Here is a 22467-nt window from a genome sequence, read left to right as displayed (position 1 = left end):
AGGAAACTACTGCAATCTGTAGTAAGTGTAAATCTAAATCTGATGTAGGTTTCGGCATTTATTTTATTTTTGCTATACATAGGAGAGGGGGAGGAGTGCTTACAGGAGCCCCAAGAGCAAGAACATCAGTGTTTGGCCAGAATTACTGTGGTTAAAGTGTAAGGAGGATCACCAGGAGACCAACCGTCAGGACTGCACTCTGTGATGTCATCTTCCGATGCAAGCCATTTCATAAGACCAGTGTGTCAACAGTGCACATCTGATGGAGCATGCACAAAGGGGGAATGCCCTTTGATGCCCCATCAGTGTCCAAGAGGGGCCTCAGAATGGTGAAAAGAAAGATTAAATCTGGTTCACTATGTCTGGGCCAGTATCTGTGATCCAGGGTACTATCGATAAGCACTTAAAACAGCTTTCTTGGAGGGATGACTAGACGGACGTTGAACTCTCCTCCGTTGCTTGTTTTAGTGAGGTTCAAACTCCCACTCCTCCACCGATGTTGGAACAAGAAGAGTCCCTGCAAGTGCCAATGAGGTAAGCAGGGGTTTGGATTCCAGTCCATTGCCGGAAGTTCTGCCAGAGAAGATCCTGTTCCTGAAAGTAGTTCAGATGACTCCAGGGAGGATTGATAAACAGTAGGACTTGTCTAAGTCAGAGGAAAGTATATCCTTGTTTGATATATGAAAAGTAGTGACATGTACAGTCTTCATTTATGGTGGTAGGCTCCCAACTGCCATCATTCTCACAGGAGGCTGTAGCCAAATTTGGCCATCATAACAAGATGTTTGAAGCTTGTGTCATCAAGTTAGACTTGTACAGCTGTTGTTCAAGCCACTTCTGTGACCAGTATCAAAGACAGAACTATACAGCATTTAAAAAACTGGTGAAGCAACATTTGTTAAGAGTATGCAACCTTGCACCCCTGGATACAGTGACTGACTGCTCTCTGTACTGATTGAATGATAGAATTTGTGGGATGTTATTGTCCATAAAATAACTTTTTATATGTTTTATGATTATGTGTATTTATTTGTAGTCTGCCCCGGGTAAGGGCAGATTATAAATTTTAATAAATGAAATGAAAGTAGTTTGGTGATTCATCAGCAACTGGATATGCCAGATGACAATGCTAGTGCTAAAGATCTATATTTTCTAAAATTTCCAAGAACTAGATTACTGTCGCAATATGAATTACTGTAAGAAGTATTTCCTTGAAGTACTCCTGATTTCTTCTGTTGAAAGTATTGTGATATCTAAAATGTATTAGGTTTCAAATGTTCAGGGGGCACAAACTGAGGGGTCCTTGGGTGTGGTAGTTTGGATTCATCAATGTTTCTGGAGTCTTCATCTGATGTGATATCTACAAGGGCCACACGTAGGGGTCCTTTTACAAAGGTGCACTAGTGTTTTTAGGGTGCTAAAAATAAGCACGCGCTAAACGCTAGAGGAACCATATAATATACTAGCCGTTAAAACGGGCGAGATTTCCAGCAACCCTCCTCGCTGCCGCTCCCTCCCCCCTGCGTGCCGGGCCCCCTGCACTGACCTGACAGCGCCTCATCGCTCTGCTGCTGCCTGCAGCGCTTCCACACGGAGGTGAGAGGCGCTGTCAGGTCAGTGCAGGGGGCCCGATATGGAGGGGGGCAGGAGCGGCGATGGGGGGGGAGGGTGGAGGCTATTGCGCGCGATGTTCGTTTCCAGGCGCCAGCGTTCGACAGTCCGACTCCGTTTCCCTCTCTGTTCTGCCCTCTGACGTCATCACGTCTTGACGCGAGGGCGGGACAGAGAGGGAAGTCTCTAATGCGCATTTGCAGGTGAGTCGGTCACTTGCCAGTTATATGTTTGATGGGTGGAGGAGTGGCCTAGTGGTTAGAGTGGTGGACTTTGGTCCTGAGGAACTGAGTTAAATTCCCACTTCAGGCACAGGCAGCTCCTTGTGACTCTGGGCAAGTCACTTAACCCTCCATTGCCCCAGGTACAAATAAGTACCTGCATACAATATGTAAGCCGCATTGAGCCTGCCATGAGTGGGAAAGCGCGGGGTACAAATGTAACAAAAATAAAATAAATAAAATTTAGCTTACACTAAAACTTAGCACACGCTAAAAATGCTAGTGTGCCTTTGTAAAAGACCCCCTTAGTTTCTTTTTCCCTTGAAAGACAGCCAATTGGTGCTGAAAGACTTTTTTTCTGCAGGAAAGCTGATTTGTTTTGTGGACAATTCTGTTTTCCTGGTGTTTCCTAGTCTACTCAAGCCCAGAGGAAGGCTTTTCTACAACTGAGGCCCAAGGTGTTGGCCATTTTGTGTATCATTTTATCTTAGATTTCCTTGTAAATGTTTGCTTTCTTATTAACAGGGCTTTTTTTGAGGGGGTACTGAGTACCGGCACCTTTTTCATTGTCTGCTAAAATGGTCCCCAAGTTTTAATGAAATAGCTCAGGCCCTACACACCAATTCTGCCTTGTCATAGATTATGTGACTGGTTGCAGGGGGCCTGGCTATTGTGGGGTGGGCCCCTTAGTCATCACCCCACCCCTGAAGGGTGGCCTGGCATTTGAGTAGAAAAAATAAACTGCTTATTAACTGTATACAAAAAGTCAATCCCTTAAAATCCCTCAAAACCGGGATGCAGGGGCATATACCAAAAACAAGTACTGTAAAACTCTCTACTATACTAAATAATAATGATACAGCATATGTGTTTTGTTACAGCCAGACAAGTTAAAAGTTTTGTGTTTATAAGGCTGTTTTCTTCCTCCTCAGAGGAGTGCTTTTCTTGTACTTATTCTTGGACATATACCAAAAGCGAGTAATATTGTTTTACTTTTTTTCACTTTATGTTTGTAGTGGTGTATTCACACAAAAAATATTGAGGAAACACTTTAAAGAGAGTAAATCATGATGTATAGATGCGCGGCCAGACTCACTGAAAAACCAGCGTGGCTGTGGAAACAGCCTGTACTGAACTCTCTGTATTCCCCTTCACAAATTATTTAGTGTAGTAGAGAGCTTTACAGTACTCGCTTTTGGTATATGCCCCTGCATCCCGGTTTTGAGGGATTTTAAAGGGATTGACTTTTTGTATACAGATTTTGTTTGTGTCTCTCCCACGGATTTCGTGTTTTTGCATTCTTATTAAGGCAGCAGATCTACCTTTATGGAGCCAACTCAAAATTGTTTCTCCAAGGGAAAGCTGACAAGGGGTGAAGTCTCTCTGTTGTACTTAGGGGTCTGTTTACGAAGCAGCACTAGCAGCTGTCCATGTCCTAGTGCTGACACAGCCCATTCAGAGTGAATAGGCCATGTTGGCATTAACGCATTGACAGGCGCTAGCGCTACTTAGTAAACTGGAGCGTATTTTGGTGAGGAATTGAATGGGGTGTAATTACTGTTTCTGCACTCTTGGGCCCTGTTTACTAAGGCATGATAGCGGATTTTAACTTGTGCTAAAAATTAGCATGCGCTAACTGTGTAGGCAACCATAAGAATATTATGAGTGTCTACACGGTTAGCACGCGCTAAAAATGCTAGCGTAGCTTAGTAAACGGGGCCCTTAATTTATTTTTACTAATTGATTTTTTCCATCTGTCTTCTTAATATGCGCTATATTATTTGTCCTTTTTGTTCTTGTTTTTTTTAATGACAGTGTTTATTGCTTTAATTACTTAAATTACTTTTGGTAGTTTCTTAAATTGTTCAATAAAAATGTGCTGATTGGTTCAAGGATATAATTCTAATTATATACCCTTTGCACTGGTGCTTGGATCCAAGCACTTCGTAGCTCATAGAGTAGCAGCAAATATTGAGAGAGAAGCTAATCAAGGAGACCAGTGAGAGGAATGTGATTAGAGAGAACACTAGGAACTGAGTGGAAAGATAGCATTAAAGGAGCCCTTTTACTAAGCAGTGTTAGGTGCTAATGTGTTCCTAATGCAGTTTATACTGCAGGGAGCACTAAGGCATCCTGCAGTAACTGTCAAATGTGTGTGCACAAAAAAAATGTGTCATTGAGGGAATGTGTTGGGGCAGAGAGTGGGCATTCACGTGTTTAAACAGCATATCTACATTAGCGCATGCTAACTGGTTAACCGCCGAAATACCGTGTGAGCCTTACTGCCTACAGAATGGGTAGTGGTAGTGCTCGCAGGGTAATTTTTTTAAATGGCTGCACGCTAATGGTAACAGTACATGGCCATTAGTACAAAAAATAAAAAAATCAGCCATTTTACTGCTGCAGTAGAAATGGATGTAGTATATGGGAAAACCCCAGATAAGGGTGCGCTCCTGTGAGCTGCTGTATCCATATTTATTGTTAGTAGCATTTTTATTAGATTTCAGTTATATAAAAAAAAATGCCAGCTTGTGCAGCATACAGATGTACACAGAGAAAGTATTGGTTTTATCGGTTAGAGTAGTAATTAGTTTTAAATTGTAAATCATTGTGTCATTTGGAGGGCTGGTTATAGGGACTCCCTGTATTTGTGCAGAGATGTTTTCACCTAGTAAAGGGCCACAAAAACAGACATCATGTTATGAGAATTAGGTGCTTAACAATAAGACTTATTTTTTCCTGTGCCCACATCAAAAGAAAAAGATGGCATGTGGAATGCAGTGGTATATTTAAAAAATGCACTTGCCTTTTTTTTATTACTACTATTTCACAGGGAGGTATTGAATAATGAGGGAAGGGCTTTCTTCATGCAGAAGTTCTGTCCAGAGTCAGTCTAAATGTGCCAACATTGTCTAGTGCAGCATAATATTAGCCATTAAGTTCATACAAAGTTAATTATGTTCAGTGGAAAATAAATCTGTTAACTCAGGCTGCTTGCTATCATTCAAAAAGACAGTAAATAAATCCTAATAAATAAATAAGTAAATGTGAATATTCCATAACTGTTTCATTATTGCTACCAAGTATTACATCTTAAGTGCGTTTGCTTTAAACTTTGTTTTAATTCATTTTTCCAGACCTTACATGCACATGGTTTTGCTTTTTTAAAACCAAAGGTGAATCCTAAGGGTGGTTGAACAATTAAGTATAAACTGTGTTGTTTCTGACTTTACTTGTTTTGGACTGCTCTGGGTCCTACTGATCTGTTCATCTGCTGTCTAGAATTTTGGAAGATGGAAATGAGAAACTAAAACTTAACTTTTGGATGACTCTGTAGAATTTGTTTACTTTTGCAATGTGTGTATGGATTCCTGTTCATAACTATCTGTACTTATGGCTATGATTTCTGAACACGCGGCATCATTAAAAGGACAGAATTTTAAATACCCAGTTGGTATATATGCTAATCTCAACTTTGTTAAATATTTCAGACATATCCATCTCCTTGCTCCCATGATATAACTGAATTCTACTATTCTGTCTCACTGTATTTTCAAATGTAAGCCACATTGAATCTCTGAGTTTGCTTGGGATAATGTGTGATATAAATGTATTTAAAAAAAAAAACCTGTTTCATCCACCTTGTAAGAAACTGCCTATCCAACTGAATGGTGATGGCACAAGGAAAGCAAGTTTGGTCCAGTGAAGATGTGGAGGGGCATTTTCGAAAGGGACGTCCACGTTTCGATTTGGACGTCCTTGCAAAATGTCCCGATCCAGGGGTGGAGAAACCCATATTTTTGAAACAAGATGGACGTCCATCTTTTGTTTAGAAAATACCGTCAGAGATGTCCAAATCCTTAAATTGGCCTGGATTGACCGCTGTCATGGACAGGATGCTGGGCTCGATGGACCCTTGGTCCTTTTTCCCAGTGTGGCATTACCTTATGTACTTATGTAAATTTGGTCATCCTTAGAAATGGATGTCCATGGACATGGTCGTTTCTGATTTTCAGTGATTTTGAAACCAAGGACGTCCATCTCAGAAACGACCAAGGCAAGCCATTTGGTCGTGGGAGGAGCCAGCATTTGTAGTGCACTGGTCCCCCTGACATGCCAGTACACCAACCGGGCACCCTAGTGGGCACTGCAGTGGACTTCATAATTTTCTCCCAGTACATAGCTCCCTTATCTTGTGTGCTGAGCCCCCCAAAACCCACTACCCACAACTGTACAACCACTACCATAGCCCTTATGGGTGAGCGGGGCACCTAGATGTGGGTACGGTAGGTTTGTGGTGGGTTTTGGAGGGCTCGTTGTTTCCTCCACAAGTGTAAGGGGGGGATGTCTGTCCACCCTAAAAATTCTTGGAGTTACCATCGATCGACACCTAACACTTGAGAATCACGCGAAAAATACAACTAAGAAGATATTCCACTCTATGTGGAAATTAAGAAGAGTAAGACCTTTCTTCCCAAGGTCAGTTTTTCACAACCTGATACAATCTATGGTGCTCAGGTCATCTAGAACTACTGCATCGCACTCTAACGCCGGCTGCAAAGAACAAATAATCAAGAACCTTCAAACAGCCCAGAACACTGCAGCTAGACTCATATTCGGTAAAACAAAATACGAAAGTGCTAAACCCTTACGAGAGAAGCTACACTGGCTCCCACTTAAAGAGCGAATCACGTTCAAAATATGCTCCTTAGTCCACAAAATCACAGAGATGCACCAGCCTACATGTCAGACCCTGATAGCCTACCACCTAGGATGCCAAAAGATCATCCTGCACATTCCTTAACCTGCACTTTCCTAACTACAAAGGTCTAAAATACAAACTAATGCATGCGTCAAACTTTACCTACTTGAGCGCACAGTTATGGAACGTATTGCCGCGCAACTTAAAAATGATCTACGAACTTCCGCAAACTACTGAAGACCCATCTCTTTAACATGGCATACCACAAAAATCAACCAATGTGAATATACACTATTCTACCACATATATTCAGAAATGTTTTACAATATCTGCTTGTTATATTCCTATCACTATAATGTTACCAAAAATCCTTGCTGTAATATTAATTATCAATTTTCTATATACTTCATTTATTCACGATGTATTGTAAGCCACATTGAGCCTACAAAGAGGTGGGAAAATGTGGGATACAAATGCAACAAATAAATAAATAAAAGTCACTCACCCACTAAAACTGCTCCAGGGACCTGCATACTGCTGTCATAGACCTGAGGCTGGCACGAAATATTTTGAAAGATGTTTTTTGAGAGTGGGAGGGGTTAGTGACCACTGGGGGAGTAACGGGAAGTCATCCCTGATTCTCTCCGGTGGTCATTTGGGCACCTTTTTGTGCCTTAGTCGTAAGAAAAACAGGTCCGGGTGAAAACACCCAAGTGTTTGTCAGGGATGTCCTTGTGTTTTCGATTATGGTTCAAGGATGTCCAAGTGTTAGGCACACCCAAGACCCGCCTTCACTACGCCTCCGATACACCCCCTTGAACTTTGGCCATCCCTGCGACGGAGTGCAGTTGGGGACGTCCAAAATCGGCTTTCGATTATACTGATTTGGACGACCTTGTGAGAAGGACGTCCATCTTCCGATTTATGTCGAAAGATGGGCGTCCTTCTCTTTCGAAAATGAGCCCAAAACGCAAAATAACCTGCTTTTTTTTTTTTTTTTAAGCTGGGCTCTAGTATTATCATATTGAGAATGCGAACATACCATGCCTCTGTGGTTATGTTCCACTAATAAGTTAAATGATTAACTGACTTTCTTGAAAGGATTATATAACCTTTAGATGCATGACTAGGAACAAAAACATATCCTTATTTATTCAGTATCACAATTCCTTATGTACACCCACAAAGCAACCTTTTAGGGCGGATAGTGTTCGCAATGAACTCCTTTTATTATCGACCAGATAGAAGAGATAAGAGTTTTCAGGTTTGGCACTGTATAAGTCATCACAAGAACAAAATATAAGAAAACCAATGGACTGCATTAGGGGCTTATAGCCCAAGTAGGTATGTTTAAACAAAAGAGATATGCATGAAACAAAATATTTATTTTTACTTACAAACCACTTGCTCGTGAAACGTTCAAAACAGAATAATCCATTTGTGTATCTAAAATGTAAACTTCTACAAAACAAATGAAGTGAAGATGTGATTCCATGTGCCCCAATGAAAGGAGAGTTTAACTTTACTTCCGTTTAATTTCAATATATATCATCTTTATAACACCAGGCTTCCCAAGGCAGATTACAACTGTTAAGATCAGGAAACAGGATATCCTTACTGAAATTTGTCTATCTGTATTGTATAGAACAGTGTAGAAAAAAATTAACATAAAATACAGAGTTTATAACTGCTATTTCTACCAGTGGAGGAGTGGCCTAATGGTTAGTGTAACAGGTTGCAGACCTGGGGAGCTGGGTTCAATACCCACTGCTGCCTGATGGTCAGCAGTGAGTTGAGATCCTGCGGAACCAGGTTCCATTCCCTCTGCAGCTCTGTGTGGCCCTGGGCAAATCACTTAACCGTCCCTTACCACAGGTACAACAGTAGTGCAACGTACTACTTAGACTGTGAGCCCATTAGGGATAGACCCAGTACTTGTAAAATGAAACTGTAAACCACTTAGGTCTAAGTGGTATATAAATACTTGAATGCATTTTAAGCGTTTTTATGTAATGATATTTATATTTACATATGGGAAGCTTTCAAATAAATTAAAAAGCTGTCTGATAAGTAAAAAAAAAAATCTTTTGTCTTCCATCTTCCACCTTTTAAGGCACTGCCTATCCAACTGGAACAGCTTTTGACTTTTTTTCAGATGGACCATGCAAAGGCAGTCCATTATTTCTAATAGTTGTTTGCTATTGTTTTGGGTTGAGCAAAAATGGTGGCATTCTGTGCCTACTGCTGAGAATGGGACTTGATATACCGCTTTTCTACAGTTTTTGCAACCACATCCAAAGCGATTTATCTGGGGCAACAGAGGGTTAAGTGACTTTACCCAGAGTCACAATGTTTTAGTAGTAGTCACAAGGAGCTGCAGCGAGAATCAATCCCAGTTCCCCAGGACCAAAGTCTGCTGCACTAACCGCTAGGCTACTCCTCCACTTTTCTTCAGCCCATATAATGGGCTAGATAGGCTCATACCGCCTCCTGTTCTCAATGTAACCTCCTTGGGTGCACTAAGGCCACTTTTTACCACAGCTTAGTAAAAGGACTCTTAAGTGTCTGTTGATTTTTAATTATATCTTCAAAGTTAATGAAGATGTGAATATGCAGGGCTTTTCTTAAGGGGGTACTTGGGGGTACAGAGTACCGGCATCTTTTCCTTTGTCTGCTAAAATTGACTCATGGTTCCTAAGTTTTAATGAAGAGTGGCCTGGCATTTGAGTACCGGAACCTTTTTTGCTAGCAAGAATGCACTGTGAATATGATTATGAATACTTTTGCTTGGGATCATCCTAAAATTAAAGTTTACTTGGGCTTGCAATCGTATTCAATCATTTAAATTGGTTCACTGCATCTGTGTTAGTCTGCAAGTTGAAGCAGTACTGTCTTCCCTCTTGGGTAACACTAAGGCTGTCACTAGAGTGAGTTCCCTTTTCATTTAAATATTATGCTACTTTTCTGTTCTCCTTCAACATTTTTTTTGCCTGCTGTGCTTTTCATCACAAATTAAGACATTTTGCTAAAATTTCTTTGAAAGCTTTCAGATGTGGATGTGTGTGAGTGTCCTGTGCATATCAGCTGGAAACAGCTTGAACAGAAGAACATGGGTTTTGTTTGCTTGCTTGTTTCTTTATTTTACTTAATTGTTCTTTCCCTAGCATCCCTCTAGACTGGCACAGAAAGTGACTGATGGGTTGTTCATGCCTCCCAGCATGTGGAGACGGAGAACTCTGACTGAGACTGAGAGCCAATAAGAGCCCTGGCTAGCTAGAGGAGAATTCAGTATTCTCAGTCTCCAGCAGGTGGAAGGTGGTGAGCCCTTCAGTCTCTTACTATTTCTTCTTCTTCCTAGCTTGAATAAAAAAGGGTTGTACTATTCTCTTTTAATTCTGTGCACCGGTGTTTCTCTTCGCAGTCAGACACTGAGAATTGTGGGGGTTCTCGGTAAGTCTCGTGAGTGTCACGCTCGGGTGGCCGGGTTCCTCCCACCACGAATTCCTACCGAGTTTTCTTTTTAGTGCTGGCATCTTCCTCTTTTATAGGAGAGCATTGCACTACCTCAACCCCTTCACGGGAAGGGTGCTCTGAAGGCGGGGAGAGACAGCCATGTTAATCTGTACATTTAAAAAAAAAATGACTGATCCATTTTACTTCTTTACTGCACCCCTTCCGTGTTTTTTGGTTGGATGCTTGTTGGCTGTGTTTTCCTTTCAGGGAGAATATGATATTAAAAAAAAAAAAAAAAGACCGCATTCGCCAGTCTTGCATGGCGGAAAAGCTTAGCCGCTGCATGGTCTGTCAGTGACGGGGTCTTATGGTGGCCGGAATTTACAAGTTCTGCACTGCTAAGGAAATACCGTCAGTATCACTTTCATCCAATCTCGCGTGTTTGTTGGCTTCTGCGGTTTCTCTTCAGTTCGATTCAGATGCTTGTGTCTTGTCAGCTCTGGTTTTGGTGGGAAACGCTGCCATTTTGGATAAGCAGCCTGTCGCAGTAGAGAGGCTAACACCTGTTCAGGAACAGTTGCTTCTTCTATGCTTTCACCTGAGCAGAAGGGAGTTCCTGAGGGGGGATTCCCTCTTGAATTTGTTTTACAGTTGTGCTGGGCTTTTCTTTTACAAAAAGCAGCTTCATCTGCAGCAGCTTCTTCTTCTGTATCAGAGAGGGTTTTATTATCAGTTAAGCGTCCAAGAGTTTCCTAGGACGTGAAGGATGAATATGCATCTCATACAGATCCTGAGATGCCCCTCCTTGAGGAAGATGCTGGCTTGGGGGATACAGAAACCACACAAAATCTCCCTAATGGAATGTTTTTGGTAAACACAACCAAATAAACTACAAAACCAAAAATAAGAACTAACTGTCTGCAAATAGCAATGCCTTAGATTTTCTCATTACACATTGGTTTGTTATACATGTTCATGATGTGATAATATACTTATACTTGTATCAGGGAACCCTCTGAAGATACCACGTAAAAAGAACAATGTCCATGAAACTTTTGCCTGTGGCATAGCATCTATTTAAAGGCTGCCAACTGCTGTCGCTTCAATGTGCGTCACTTGTGCAAACTGCTTCCATGCTCCCTATCTTCTTTCCGTTCATGCAGGGGTGGATAGTGACCGTGCACCGCCGACAGAGAAAGCACAATCCTAGCGGGTAAATGAGGTGAGCTGAAATTGCTGCTTTGCAGGTCGCTGGGCTGCAAGACACGGGCGGCGCGTGCCGAACCCTGCAATGCTCCCCAGGAGGTGTGTGCAGTCCCTGCCGTGCGGCAGCCGCTCAGCCAAAAACTTCCAGCTGCACGCGATCCTCCTGACGTCAGGTCAGGACACCCTAGTCGCGGCGCCTGCTCCTCCGCTGACCAGGGCTGGGAGGCGCCTACAAAGAACGCAAGAGTGCAGCACAAGCATTCAATGCCGATGTTTCAACTAACAGGTCATTGTGTATCTGCCGAGGGCAATTAACCCGAGTCCCTGATGAAAGTACTGAAACCTGCGGTGTCGGGCGCAATCAGGGGAAGCCCAAGTGGATTTTAGCATTTAGAGACATGGACACGGCTTCAAAGATAAGATAAGATAAGTTTATTATTTAGAGCACATATAGTTTGAGCACTTTTATGTGTTTGCAATAGCACTTATGAAAAAATGAATTAAGGGATAGCCCAATGAAGAGATGCTATGCCACTAGGCAAAAGATTTCATGACATTGTCTTTTTAAGTGGTATCTTCAGAGGGTTCCCTGATACAAGTATAAGATTATATCACATCATGAACATGTATAACAAACCAATGTGTAATGAGAAAATCTAAGGCATTGCTATTTGCAGACAGTTAGTTCTTATTTTTGGTTTTGTAGTTTATTTGGCTTGGGGGATACAGACAGGCATATTTTCAAAGCACTTAGCCTTCTAAAGTTCCATAGAAACCTATGGAAGTTGGAAGGCTAAGTGCTTGAAATAGCCTCAATGTCTTCTGAGGATACCGGTCCTGTGGATCCAGTTGAGGATGCTCTCCTGTGTAGAGAAGATCCCACAGTAGTACAGATTTTTCATAAGGAGAATTTACAGGAGCTCATATCATTGGTTTCTTTCACATAAAATTTTGAGGAGGAATACTTGGCTGTACAGCAGCGTAAGGTTGATCTTTTACTCAAGGGCGTCAGAAAGACTGGTAAAACTTTTCCTATGCATCAGGATATCAGTGATATCATCCAAACATAGTGGGACATACCAGATGTGCCTTTTAGGCTTTCAAGATCCATGATTCGTCTCTATCCAGTTCCTGAACAGGACAAATCTCTTCTTAAACCTTTGGTGGTGGATGCAGTTTTTCTCAGTTATCAAGAGGTATACAGTACCAGTGGATGGCGGCATGGCTCTTAAGGATGTTCAGGATAGAAGTATGGAGTCTTTGTTAAAGTCTAGCTTTGATGTCTCTGCACTGGCGGTACAGGCAGCCATTTGTGGGTCTTTGGTAGCCAGTGCATATTTTCGCTGGTCCGAAAGGGTTTTAGATAGGTCTTCGGATGATTTTTCCTTAGTAGAAGAGGAAGTGGCGAATATTGAGATGGGTTCTGTCTTTTTACCAGATAATCTTATACGATTTGTTGAGAGCTTCTTCTAAGTCTATGGCAGTGAGTGATGTTGTGCATTGATCTCTGTGGCTTTGAGGTTGGTCAGCTGATGTGGCTTCTAATCTAAGCTTAGTAAGTTTTCCTTTTTGAGGATCCTTTCTTTTTGGTGAAGAGCTTGATAAATTAGTCAAGAGTGTAGGAGATACTAAGGCTCCTCGCCTGCCTGAGGATTGCCCAAGGTCCGTTGGTCGCTGTTTCCTTTCCAGTCGGGGTCATGGCAGAGATTTTCATTGGTTCAGATCTGGCAGGGTACCTACTGCGAGATCTTGATTCTTTCAGAGATTTCAATCCTTTCGTGGTGCCCGGTAGGGTGATAGAGATGCGGGTACTTCATTCCAGTCCCCGGCTCTTCCTTCCCAATGAAGGTCTCTAATTTCCTGTAGGAGCTCTCGCTTAGTTCAGTTTTATTGGATGTAGGCCCAGATTACCTCAGATAGTGGGTTCTCAAGGTTATTCGTGATGGGTACGCCTTACAGTTGCATGGCAGCTGCCAGATGTTTTCCTGGAGTCTTCCTGTCGGTCTCATCTCAAAGCGGGAGTGGTCAGGTATTTTACAGAGGCTTTTCGAGTTACAGGCTGTTTGCCCGGTTCTGCCTTCAGAGATCAGAACAGGGCGCTATTCTATTTACTTTGTTGTTCCGAAGAAAGAAGGGTCTTACCAACCGGTTTTAGATCTCAAAGCAGTCAACTGAATGCTCAAGGTCTCCAGTTTTCATATGGAAATTCTTCGCTCCATCATAGTTGCTGTGTGCTCAGGGGAGTTTTTAATGGCTCTAGACTTAACAGAAGCTTATCTGCACATCCTGATTTGGACATTCCATTAGCAGTTTCTTCAATTTGCAGTTTTGGGCAAGCATTATCAGTGTCGGGCTTTGCCTTTCGGCCTTGCTACAGCTCCTTGGACATTCATGAAGGTCATGGTGGTGGTGGCTGCGGCTCTCAGGAAAGAGGATGTATGATTAGGATAAGGGAAGGTAAACAGGATAGGATAGGATGGGGAACTTGGGGGTAAGGAGGGTATGAAGGTAAAGGAGAGATGGAGAGAAAAGGTTGGGGAATGAGTAAAGGAGGACAGGGAGGTGGGTAGGTATAACCAATGATGAAGTCTGTATCAGTGTCAGAACAGATTGGAGGGTAGGCTGATAAGATTAAATTGGGTCATTTATGGTAGGCTTGATTAAAGAGATGAGCTTTCAACATTTTTCTAAGGGTAGTAGTCGTTAATTGTGTGGATAGATCTTGGTATAGCATTTCCAAAGCTGGGCTGACCCAATACGGAGAAACTGGACTACATAGTAAGTTTTGTATTAATTCCTCTGCAGTTGGGAAGGTGTAGGTTGAGATAAGTTCGTGAGGACATAGATCTATTTCTGGCAGGGAGGTCAATCATATCACTCCTTAAAATTTATTTTTTCTTTGATGGGGAGCCAATGAAGCTTCGCTCGAAGAGGTGATGCACTTTCAAATTTTGACTTGCCAAAAATAAGTCTGGCTGCTATGTTTTGGGCAGTCTGGAGTCTCTTCAGTATTTGGGGTTTGCATCCTAAAAAAACACTGTTGCAATAGTCCTTCGTGGATTCCGGAAGCGTCGAATGGAAGATATGACTTTACTCATTAATTTTCTGGGCTGGTCTGGAGGATGCTAAGGAAGAAGAAATTAGATCTTACCTGCTAATTTGCTTTCCTTTAGTTCGTCCAGACTGGCCTAGATCCCTCCCTACGCTGTCGTTTTCAAGTACCTTTTTTCCAGTTCTTTATGACTAGGTTAGTTTACAGGTTCTTTAGGTTCCAGATTAGAGCTGCTTTTACTGTTTGTGATTTGTGATGAGTTTACTAAAAAAAAAAAAAAAAGGCCAACTGAGCATTGACTGAGCCAGCTACATGCCTTACTCTGTATGCTCTCAGTGCTGTTCAGTTCTTTGGTTGCACAGAAGTTGCTTTCTTTTTCTTGTTCTTTCCTGCTTTATAAAGATAAGACTGAATCCTTCTCTAGCTAGCCAGGGCTCTTATTGGCTATCTTGAGAATCAGAGTTGTCAGTCTCCATCTGCTGGAAGGCGTGCACAACCCGTCAGTACTAAGTTTCTGGGCGGTCCGAGGGACTAAAGGAAAGCAATTAGCAGGTAAGATCTAATTTCTCCTATTTAGAGAAGCCCGTGGGCAATATTGAGATAACAGGCGGAGCAATATCAGCCTGCTGGTCACTAGCTGGAGGTAGGTAAGGAGGCACCTCAGTCTGTGAACATCACAGTAGGAGTTCAGCAAACTTGGTTTAGATTCTCAGGTTGTAACATGGAGATAGTAATTACCAGAGAGCTGTTACTGGGGCACTGGCCCTCTAACACATTTTGCCAGCTACCTCAAACTCCCTTGGAGTAGAGCTCAGAGTACTGCTTACTTTGGAATTTCTCTGTCTGCTCGACAGCAAGGGCAGGCTGATAGTTTTGTGCTACTGCCTGTACAGTCTTTTGGCTTTCATGTGCTGAGCATTTCCCACAGGTGTCTGCTTCGACAGTGCTGAACACCTTTTCTGCCATTTGTTCTATAGACAGCCAAAGCCTGGAATTTTTCTAAGCTTAAGGACACTGAGGCAGGAATCAGATCATGGTGGGGAGTATTGCTGATCCCTCAGGCTAATGGCATGGCACTGTGTGGATGGAAGTCTTTGGGAACCTGGAACAAACTACAGTAGTGCTGGGCAAGGTGGGGATAACTGTAGGTAGCCAGTAGCTTCAGTCAGTAGTGGGAGTTGCTTTAGTGAGTGAGAGATGAGGCAATGAGGGCTAGGGTCCGTGGTGCAACTACTGCATTGGATGAGCATTTGGGAGTGGGGGAACTTATTCTTTATCATGCTTTAAACCCTGTTCACTTTTCTCCTCTCTCTACAGCTGGTAGACACCCTGCAAGAGCTATGCTGCTCAGGGTCTTGAGTCCTGTCTCTCTGTGCTGGCACCGGAAGACCTGGCTGCAGTGTACCGCAGCCTGAAGCAACAATGAATCGGTACACGATCCTCAAACAACTAGGTGATGGCACCTATGGTTCTGTTCTCCTGGCCAGGAGCGTCCAGTCTGGAGAGCTGGTTGCCATTAAAAAGTGAGTCACTATTAACAGTACTGACAGCTGTCTGGATATGTGTGCTAGGAATTACTGCTTAGCTGGATGTGGGCTTCCAACCCTGACTAGGTTTAATTTTCCCAGAATGGACTGTGTGATGGTTCAATGTGCACAGATTTACCATTGTACCAAAATTATAACAAAATACTGGCCTTCCTCCTTTTCCCCATCTCTGTCCATACCCTCATATAGACAGAACTGGGTAATTTTAGGTGTGGGAAAGGATTTTTATTAAATTACTAGTAAAAGAAGCCTGTTTCAGAGCAAATGAAACGGGCGCTAGCAAGGTTTTTGTCGCTAACACCCCCCTCCCTCCCTGGCCAACCCCTTTGTTGTTCTGGCCCCAATGTCATGACGTTAGACGCGAGGGCGGGGCCCGGAGCGATTTTCCACACACACCACACCCCCCCCCCCCCCGCCTCCCTCCCTGCCAACCCCTTTGTTGTTCTGCCATTGCTCCGCCCTCGAGGGCGGGGCCCGGAGCGATTTTGGTGGCTTCACCACCACGAACCTTCAAACCTTTTTGAAGGAAGTCAGAGCTTGGCTTCACTGACGTCAGTGTCCTCAGAACATTGAGGGTGAGTTTTATTATAGTAGATATTGCAGTATAGGTGTGATTAAGTACACATGCTGGCAAGATGGAGTGTATTTATAGTTCACTGTGTGTAGACATTCCCAGGGCTGTCGTTATGCTGCAACTCTTGTCCCTGCTGCACCCAAGCACCTGTTTTATGAATTACATGAATATACACACATTTACCTCTCTGGGAATAGGCGTAAATGTGTGTGCCGGCATTTGCCTGCTATTTGGGCTTGATCTGGGGGCCTGTTTTTTTTTTTTTTTTTTTAAATAAAGGAAAATAAGCATTTATGTTGCTTTTATAAAGTAGGCTTTTAACTTAGGTGACTTGTTATACAATTAGGCCCTTGATGATAACATGTTTTCAGTGGAAGGGCAAGCAGACTTTCTCATTGCCATCATCCTTTGGCTTTCTCCCCAAGCAATCAAGTTCTGTCAGATTTCAGGATAAAACCAAACAGTCCTTTGATTTTATTACTCTCTTATGATAGACCATATGCAATATTATAGGGTGAAATGTTTTTTAGGCATCAGTCAAAGCTTTTAGTAGGGATTTTTTAAAACCTTTTTTTCATGTTTTTTCCTTGGTTATTTTGCTCTTTTTCTTTATACACACTTTTTGCTTTTCTTTGCTGTATTAATGTTTCTGTTCCAGACACTTCCCTTTCCGTTCTCTCTTCAGGGACAAACAAATAATTAAGGGTGGCTAGGTGAGAGCATAATTAGGCAGGACTAGATGGGAAACAAGATTAAGAAGAGGATGTGGGTAAAATTTAAATAGAGTTATTTGTATTCATTAAGGCCAGACTGAAGAAATGTGTTTTTAGAAGACTTCTAAATGTTAGGTAATCATCTTTAAACTTGATTGATTTAGGAAGAGAATTGCAAATGTTGATGCCTTGATAGGAGAAATTAGCAGAGTGAAATGTTTTATATATCACATTATTACAGATAGGGAAATGTAAGGCAAGATATTCTCTAGATGATGAAACAGCATTACAAGGGGGTAATTCAATAAGATTATTCATATATGATGGGGCTTGACCAAACAGAATTTGGTGAATGAAAACATATAATTTGAAAGATATTATGTATCTTATTGGTAACCAATGTAGCTCATATAAAAGAGGAGTGGCTTTGGCGAAGTGAGGAGATCTACATATAAGACGAGCAGCAGTATTTTGAGCTGTTTGTAATTTTTTTGAGAAGACCACCTTTAAGTCCAGCATAGATGGAATTGCAGTAATCGAATTTGGTAAGGACAAGGAATTGAACCAAAGTACGAAAGACAGATTTAGAGAAAAACGGCCTCAATCTCTTTAAGCTCTGGAACTCTTTGCCGGAGGATGTGGTAACAGCGGTTCGTGTATCTGGGTTTAAAAAAAGTTTTGGACAAATTCCTGGAGGAAAAGTCCAACTGCTTGCCCTGGGATTTGTAGTATGGAATGTTGCCATGATTTGAGTTTCTTCCAGATACTTGTGACCTGGCTTGGCCACTGTTTGGAAAACAGGATACTGGGCTAGATGGACCATTGGTCTGACCCAGTTTTACTACTCTTATGTTCTTATGGGTCAATTCAGCTACTATTAATAAAGACCTTGTTCAGGAAGACACTCATTGTGAGAGGACTTTTTTGGATCCACTGTGTGTTTTTCCTTTCGTTGGTTTCCTTGTGGAGAGCTCACCTTCTGTGGGTGTTTGCTGGCATGGATAGTCCAACAGAAGGCCCAAACTGCGTCAACAGAGATGTGGTTGTGTGATTTGGATAAGACAGCCAAGGCCCTGGAGGAACGAGCAGAGGACCATGAGAACCAAAGTCAGAAAAACAACCTCCGGCTTGTGGGGCTCCCGGAATCCATCAAAAAAGGGAACCTTCAGAAATGGTTAGAGCAATGGCTTCCTACTACTTTGTAACTGCAGGGTGGGCCAACCAAGTTCCAGATAGAGAGAGCGCACTGCGTGGGTAGGTGTTTGGAAGAGAATTCCCGACTGAGTCCGGTCATCTTTCACATGCTGAATTATGCAGACAAAGAGACTATCTTACAAAAACATCGAGTCACCCAACCGATCCACTATGAGAATTCAAAGCTCTTGCTATTCCAAGATTTCTCTGCAGCGGTGGCAACAAAGCACAAAGTAGTGTCGCCTTATTGATCTGAACTGTATAAGAGAAGATTTAAGGTCTTCATGCAATACCCGGCAAAAGTGAGAGTCCAACATCACGGCAAAATTGTATTTTTTGATGACTCAAAAGAGTTGGAGTCCTTCATACCTAAATATGTATAATCTAAAGGAAATGAAAGAGAAAGGTGGACTAAGATACCCAGACATTTACACACTGAAAAAGTATTACATAAGAACATAAGAGTAGTAAACATTTGATTTCAATGAGTCTTTTTATTAAAATAAACGTTTGATTTCTGAGTCTTTTTATTAAATATTTTTTTTTGTTACATTTGTACCCCGCGCTTTCCCACTCATGGCAGGCTCAATGCGGCTTACATGGGGCAATGGAGGGTTAAGTGACTTGCCCAGAGTCACAAGGAGCTGCCTGTGCCTGAAGTGGGAATTGAACTCAGTTCCTCAGTTCCCCAGGACCAAAGTCCACCACCCTAACCACTGGGCCACTCCTCCACTTGTTTGATTTCAAGTATTCATTTCTCCAATCTTTGGTATCCGTGATCAACCTCCCACTCTTTCTCCTCAAATTTTTGAGTTTTCCCGTGGGGTGTTTGAGTTCTCCGTTTTTGGCGGGTTTTCCTGGATATTTCTCTTGGTTGACCAGGTGGTGTTTGACCTCTGCATTATAGCTTAACAGAGGTCTATTTTCTTTTTAGCTACATTCCCCAAAAGGGAAAAGTAACCTGCAGTGTCATTGGTCAAACATCTTTAGTGCTAATGCTGTGTGCCCTGAAGCCAAAGACCTAGTCCAGAATGTGCTGGAACTCCTCAGTCTCAGAAGTGTGGAGGGAATAGACCTCTTCCCTGAGGCCCTGTTCAATTCTTGTGAGCAGTTTCTTTTTTCCTGACCTCCCCAGGTACTACTTAGGTAGTAAAAAATGTTCAGCTAGATTTAACACCAAATCCTTGTTATTTTACCTGTTCCTGTTTAAACTTTTATCGTTCACTGTTGTACTTTTTTTGATAATAAACCTATTAGTTTGTTAGTTCTGTTGTCCTGGCAGTTTGTGTTCTTGGTCTGTGGGTGTTTTCTGGGAACTGTGGGACCCCTATGATTGTGGCTCCAGTACCCTTAGAAACCACCGGGGGAATAACTTGCAGGTGGGAGCAGGGGCGTAGCCAGACCTCGCCGGGAGGGGGGGGGGCCAGAGCCCGAGGTGGGGGGAGGCACTGTTTAGCCGCCCCCCGCCACCGCCACATTGGACCCCCCCTGCCGGCCTGCTGACGATACCCTTGAACCCCCCTCCCGCCACCAACTCTCCTCCGCCGTTGCCGCCCGCCCCGCCACCGCCGCATCAGATACCTTTTTTGCTGGCGGGGGTCCCCAAACCCCGCCAGCCGAAGAGAATCTTCTTCAGCGCCGGAGTAGCGCCTTCGTTCAACGAAGTTCCTGCGATCAGCTGTTTTGACGCCTTATGTCTTGCACGGGGCTACATGTACGGTGCAGGACGTAAGGCGTCAAAACAGCTGATCGCAGGAACTTCGTTGAACGAAGGCGCTACTCCGACGCTGAAGAAGACTCTCTTCAGCTGGCGGGGTTCGGGGACCCCCGCCAGCAAAAAAGGTATCTGATGTGGCAGCGGGGCGGGCGGCGACGGCGGGGGAGAGTTGGTGGCGGGGGGAGGGTTCAAAGGGATCGTTGGCAGGGAGGCCAGGACCAAATCTACGGGGGCCCAGGCCCCCTCAGGCCCCACGTAGCTACGCCACTGGGTGGGAGAACTTGTCCAGAGGCAAGTGGGACCCAGCAGGCAGGTGGAGGGTATGCTAGTGTAGGGGCACGTGCACAGGTGCAGGCAGGCCTGCACATTGCTAGGCTAGATCCTCCAGGTGGCCACAGGGTTAATGCCAGGTGAGTGCTAGGGGTAACACTAAGGCTTTATGTGACATATGCAGAATAGAAACATTTTAAATAAATAAATAAATCCAACCCCGCCCTCCTAGGCCCAGTTTTGTTATGTTCCAGGCTGCATCTTCATAACTAGTAATTTATATAATTTCAGGTTAATTGACTTTGAGGCCTCGATGTTTCAATTCCCTGTTGTCCTAGTATTATTTTTTTGGGTGAGCCTGGTAGCTATGGATTACCACATGTGAGAATACAACTGGGCCTGCTTATCCTCGGAGAACGTGAAGGTATCTGTAGTAGGTGTTCTCCGAGGGCAGCAGGCCAAGTATTCTCACATACCCTCCCACCTCCCCTAGGAGTTGTATTCCTTCATCTATATTACCTGACTGAGGGATTTGCGCGTCAGGCGGGAAGGCACTTGCTCTTGCATGGTGGGATGCTGCTAGAATTTTCTTGAAACATCTATACGCTAGCCAGTGTCTGCATTGGTCTCCGTCGGATGATGTCACCCACATGTGAGAATACCTGACCTGTTGTCCTCAGAGAACACCTGCTACAGGTGAGTAACTTTGCTGTATTGGTGAATGACATTTGTTTCAAACAGCCTCTCTCTACTCTAGAAGAGGTCTTTCAGGTGATTTTCACAAGGGCATTTTCACCTCCTTTTTTTTATGTTTGTGTTTGATATTTCTTTATATACCCACTACCAGTCCTCTGGCTCTTGCTGCTACCTGAGAACACCTGAAGTTATTGTTTGACGATTTTTGCCTCATCACATCTGATCATTTGCTCAACCTTGTCCTGTATGATTCCATCAGTATCTCACCCCCACGTGAAGTGCAATAGTCTCTCGGTACTGACATCCTATTAGTAATGTTGTTTATGTAATTTTCTTCTTTACCACAGTTTCTCACACCAGGCCTTTGTATTGGTGCGGATGGGAATTCCCCAGGTGATCACATCTTCCTTCTCCATAATTCTCGCATGGTTGTGATCCTAGTGGCTTTTTGCAAGAGCAGTGTTATAGCATTTACAGTTTCCAGTGGATGAAACATGCTACCTTATTGTGCTTCTATACGTAGGCTGCCTGACACCAACATTTTATACCCAGTAATGAGTAGTGTGACCATTTCCATTTCAGTGCTGTAGAATTTGCATTTGTCTTCTCTACCATTTTTTTTCAATACTGGCTGTGAACCGTGTTTTCTATAGTGCATTGTCATATGCTATATTTTTCATGAGAACATCACAGGTTCACCATTCCTTAACCATTTTTGTGTTAGGTTTTGTTTTACTTGTGCTTGTGGTCTTTGAATTAACCCTCTTTATTTCCCAGTGTATCTGTACCTTAGCTAGTTGTTTTGCATCTTCAAAGAGGTTTTTTCTTTTGTTTTGAAAGCTCTATTGCTTTTTCTCCGTGTGCTGATGATTACACACTTATTCCTTCTGTTCATCAAATTTTTCCAATTTAAGAATGCATACTTACTGGTTGTTGCTTAAAAGCCTGTGATGATAGTGCTATATGTAATCTGTTGCTCTAAGACCCATATAGCCTTCAGGTTCAGCGTACACTTGTTTCTCCAAGGACAAGCAGGCCTATTTATTCTCACACGTGGGTAACGCAGGCCGCATTGCCAGGTCTAGATCTCATGACAAGCATAAGAAGAGCTTTCTGGAGCATGAGTCGCACTCCAATGTGCATGTGCGAGTGCCTTCCCGCCCACTGTGCAAACGCTGTCACCTCAGTTGCTTTTTTACCGCAGTGAGGAGAGGGTGTACTTTTTTCACTTTCTCCACACTTGCTTGGTCCAAGAGCTGCTTTTGTGCCTCCGGCGTGGTTTTTTTTTGCCTTTTTGGCAGTCCTTCCATTCGCGGAACTTTATTTTTCATTTTCCCATCCATGTCCTCTAAAGTTCCCAGTGGCTTCAAGCCAGGTACCTGGTGCAATCGGACAATCTCTGGAACGAACACCCATTCTTGATGTCTCCAGTGTTTAGGGCCTAACCATAGCCCTGAAAACTTCAACTTTTGTCTTAATATGAAGAAAAGGACCCAACATTGCAGAGAGGC

General features: G+C 43.1%; 1 protein-coding gene across 3 annotated transcripts in view; it reads left to right on the top strand.

Annotated features, from left to right (window-relative positions):
* Positions 1-22467, top strand: part of ICK (intestinal cell kinase) — a 233865-nt gene that overhangs the window by 15915 nt on the left and 195483 nt on the right. For all 3 annotated transcript variants that reach the window (XM_030198957.1, XM_030198959.1, XM_030198960.1), the window contains exon 2: positions 15563-15768. In XM_030198957.1, coding sequence (XP_030054817.1) covers positions 15668-15768 — 101 coding nt within the window. In that variant the 5' untranslated portion in view covers positions 15563-15667. The remainder of the gene's footprint in view (positions 1-15562; positions 15769-22467) is intronic.

Source organism: Microcaecilia unicolor, chromosome 3, assembly GCF_901765095.1.
Source record: "Microcaecilia unicolor chromosome 3, aMicUni1.1, whole genome shotgun sequence".
Classification (NCBI taxonomy): domain Eukaryota; kingdom Metazoa; phylum Chordata; class Amphibia; order Gymnophiona; family Siphonopidae; genus Microcaecilia; species Microcaecilia unicolor.
This window is presented reverse-complemented; position numbering and strand designations above follow the sequence as displayed.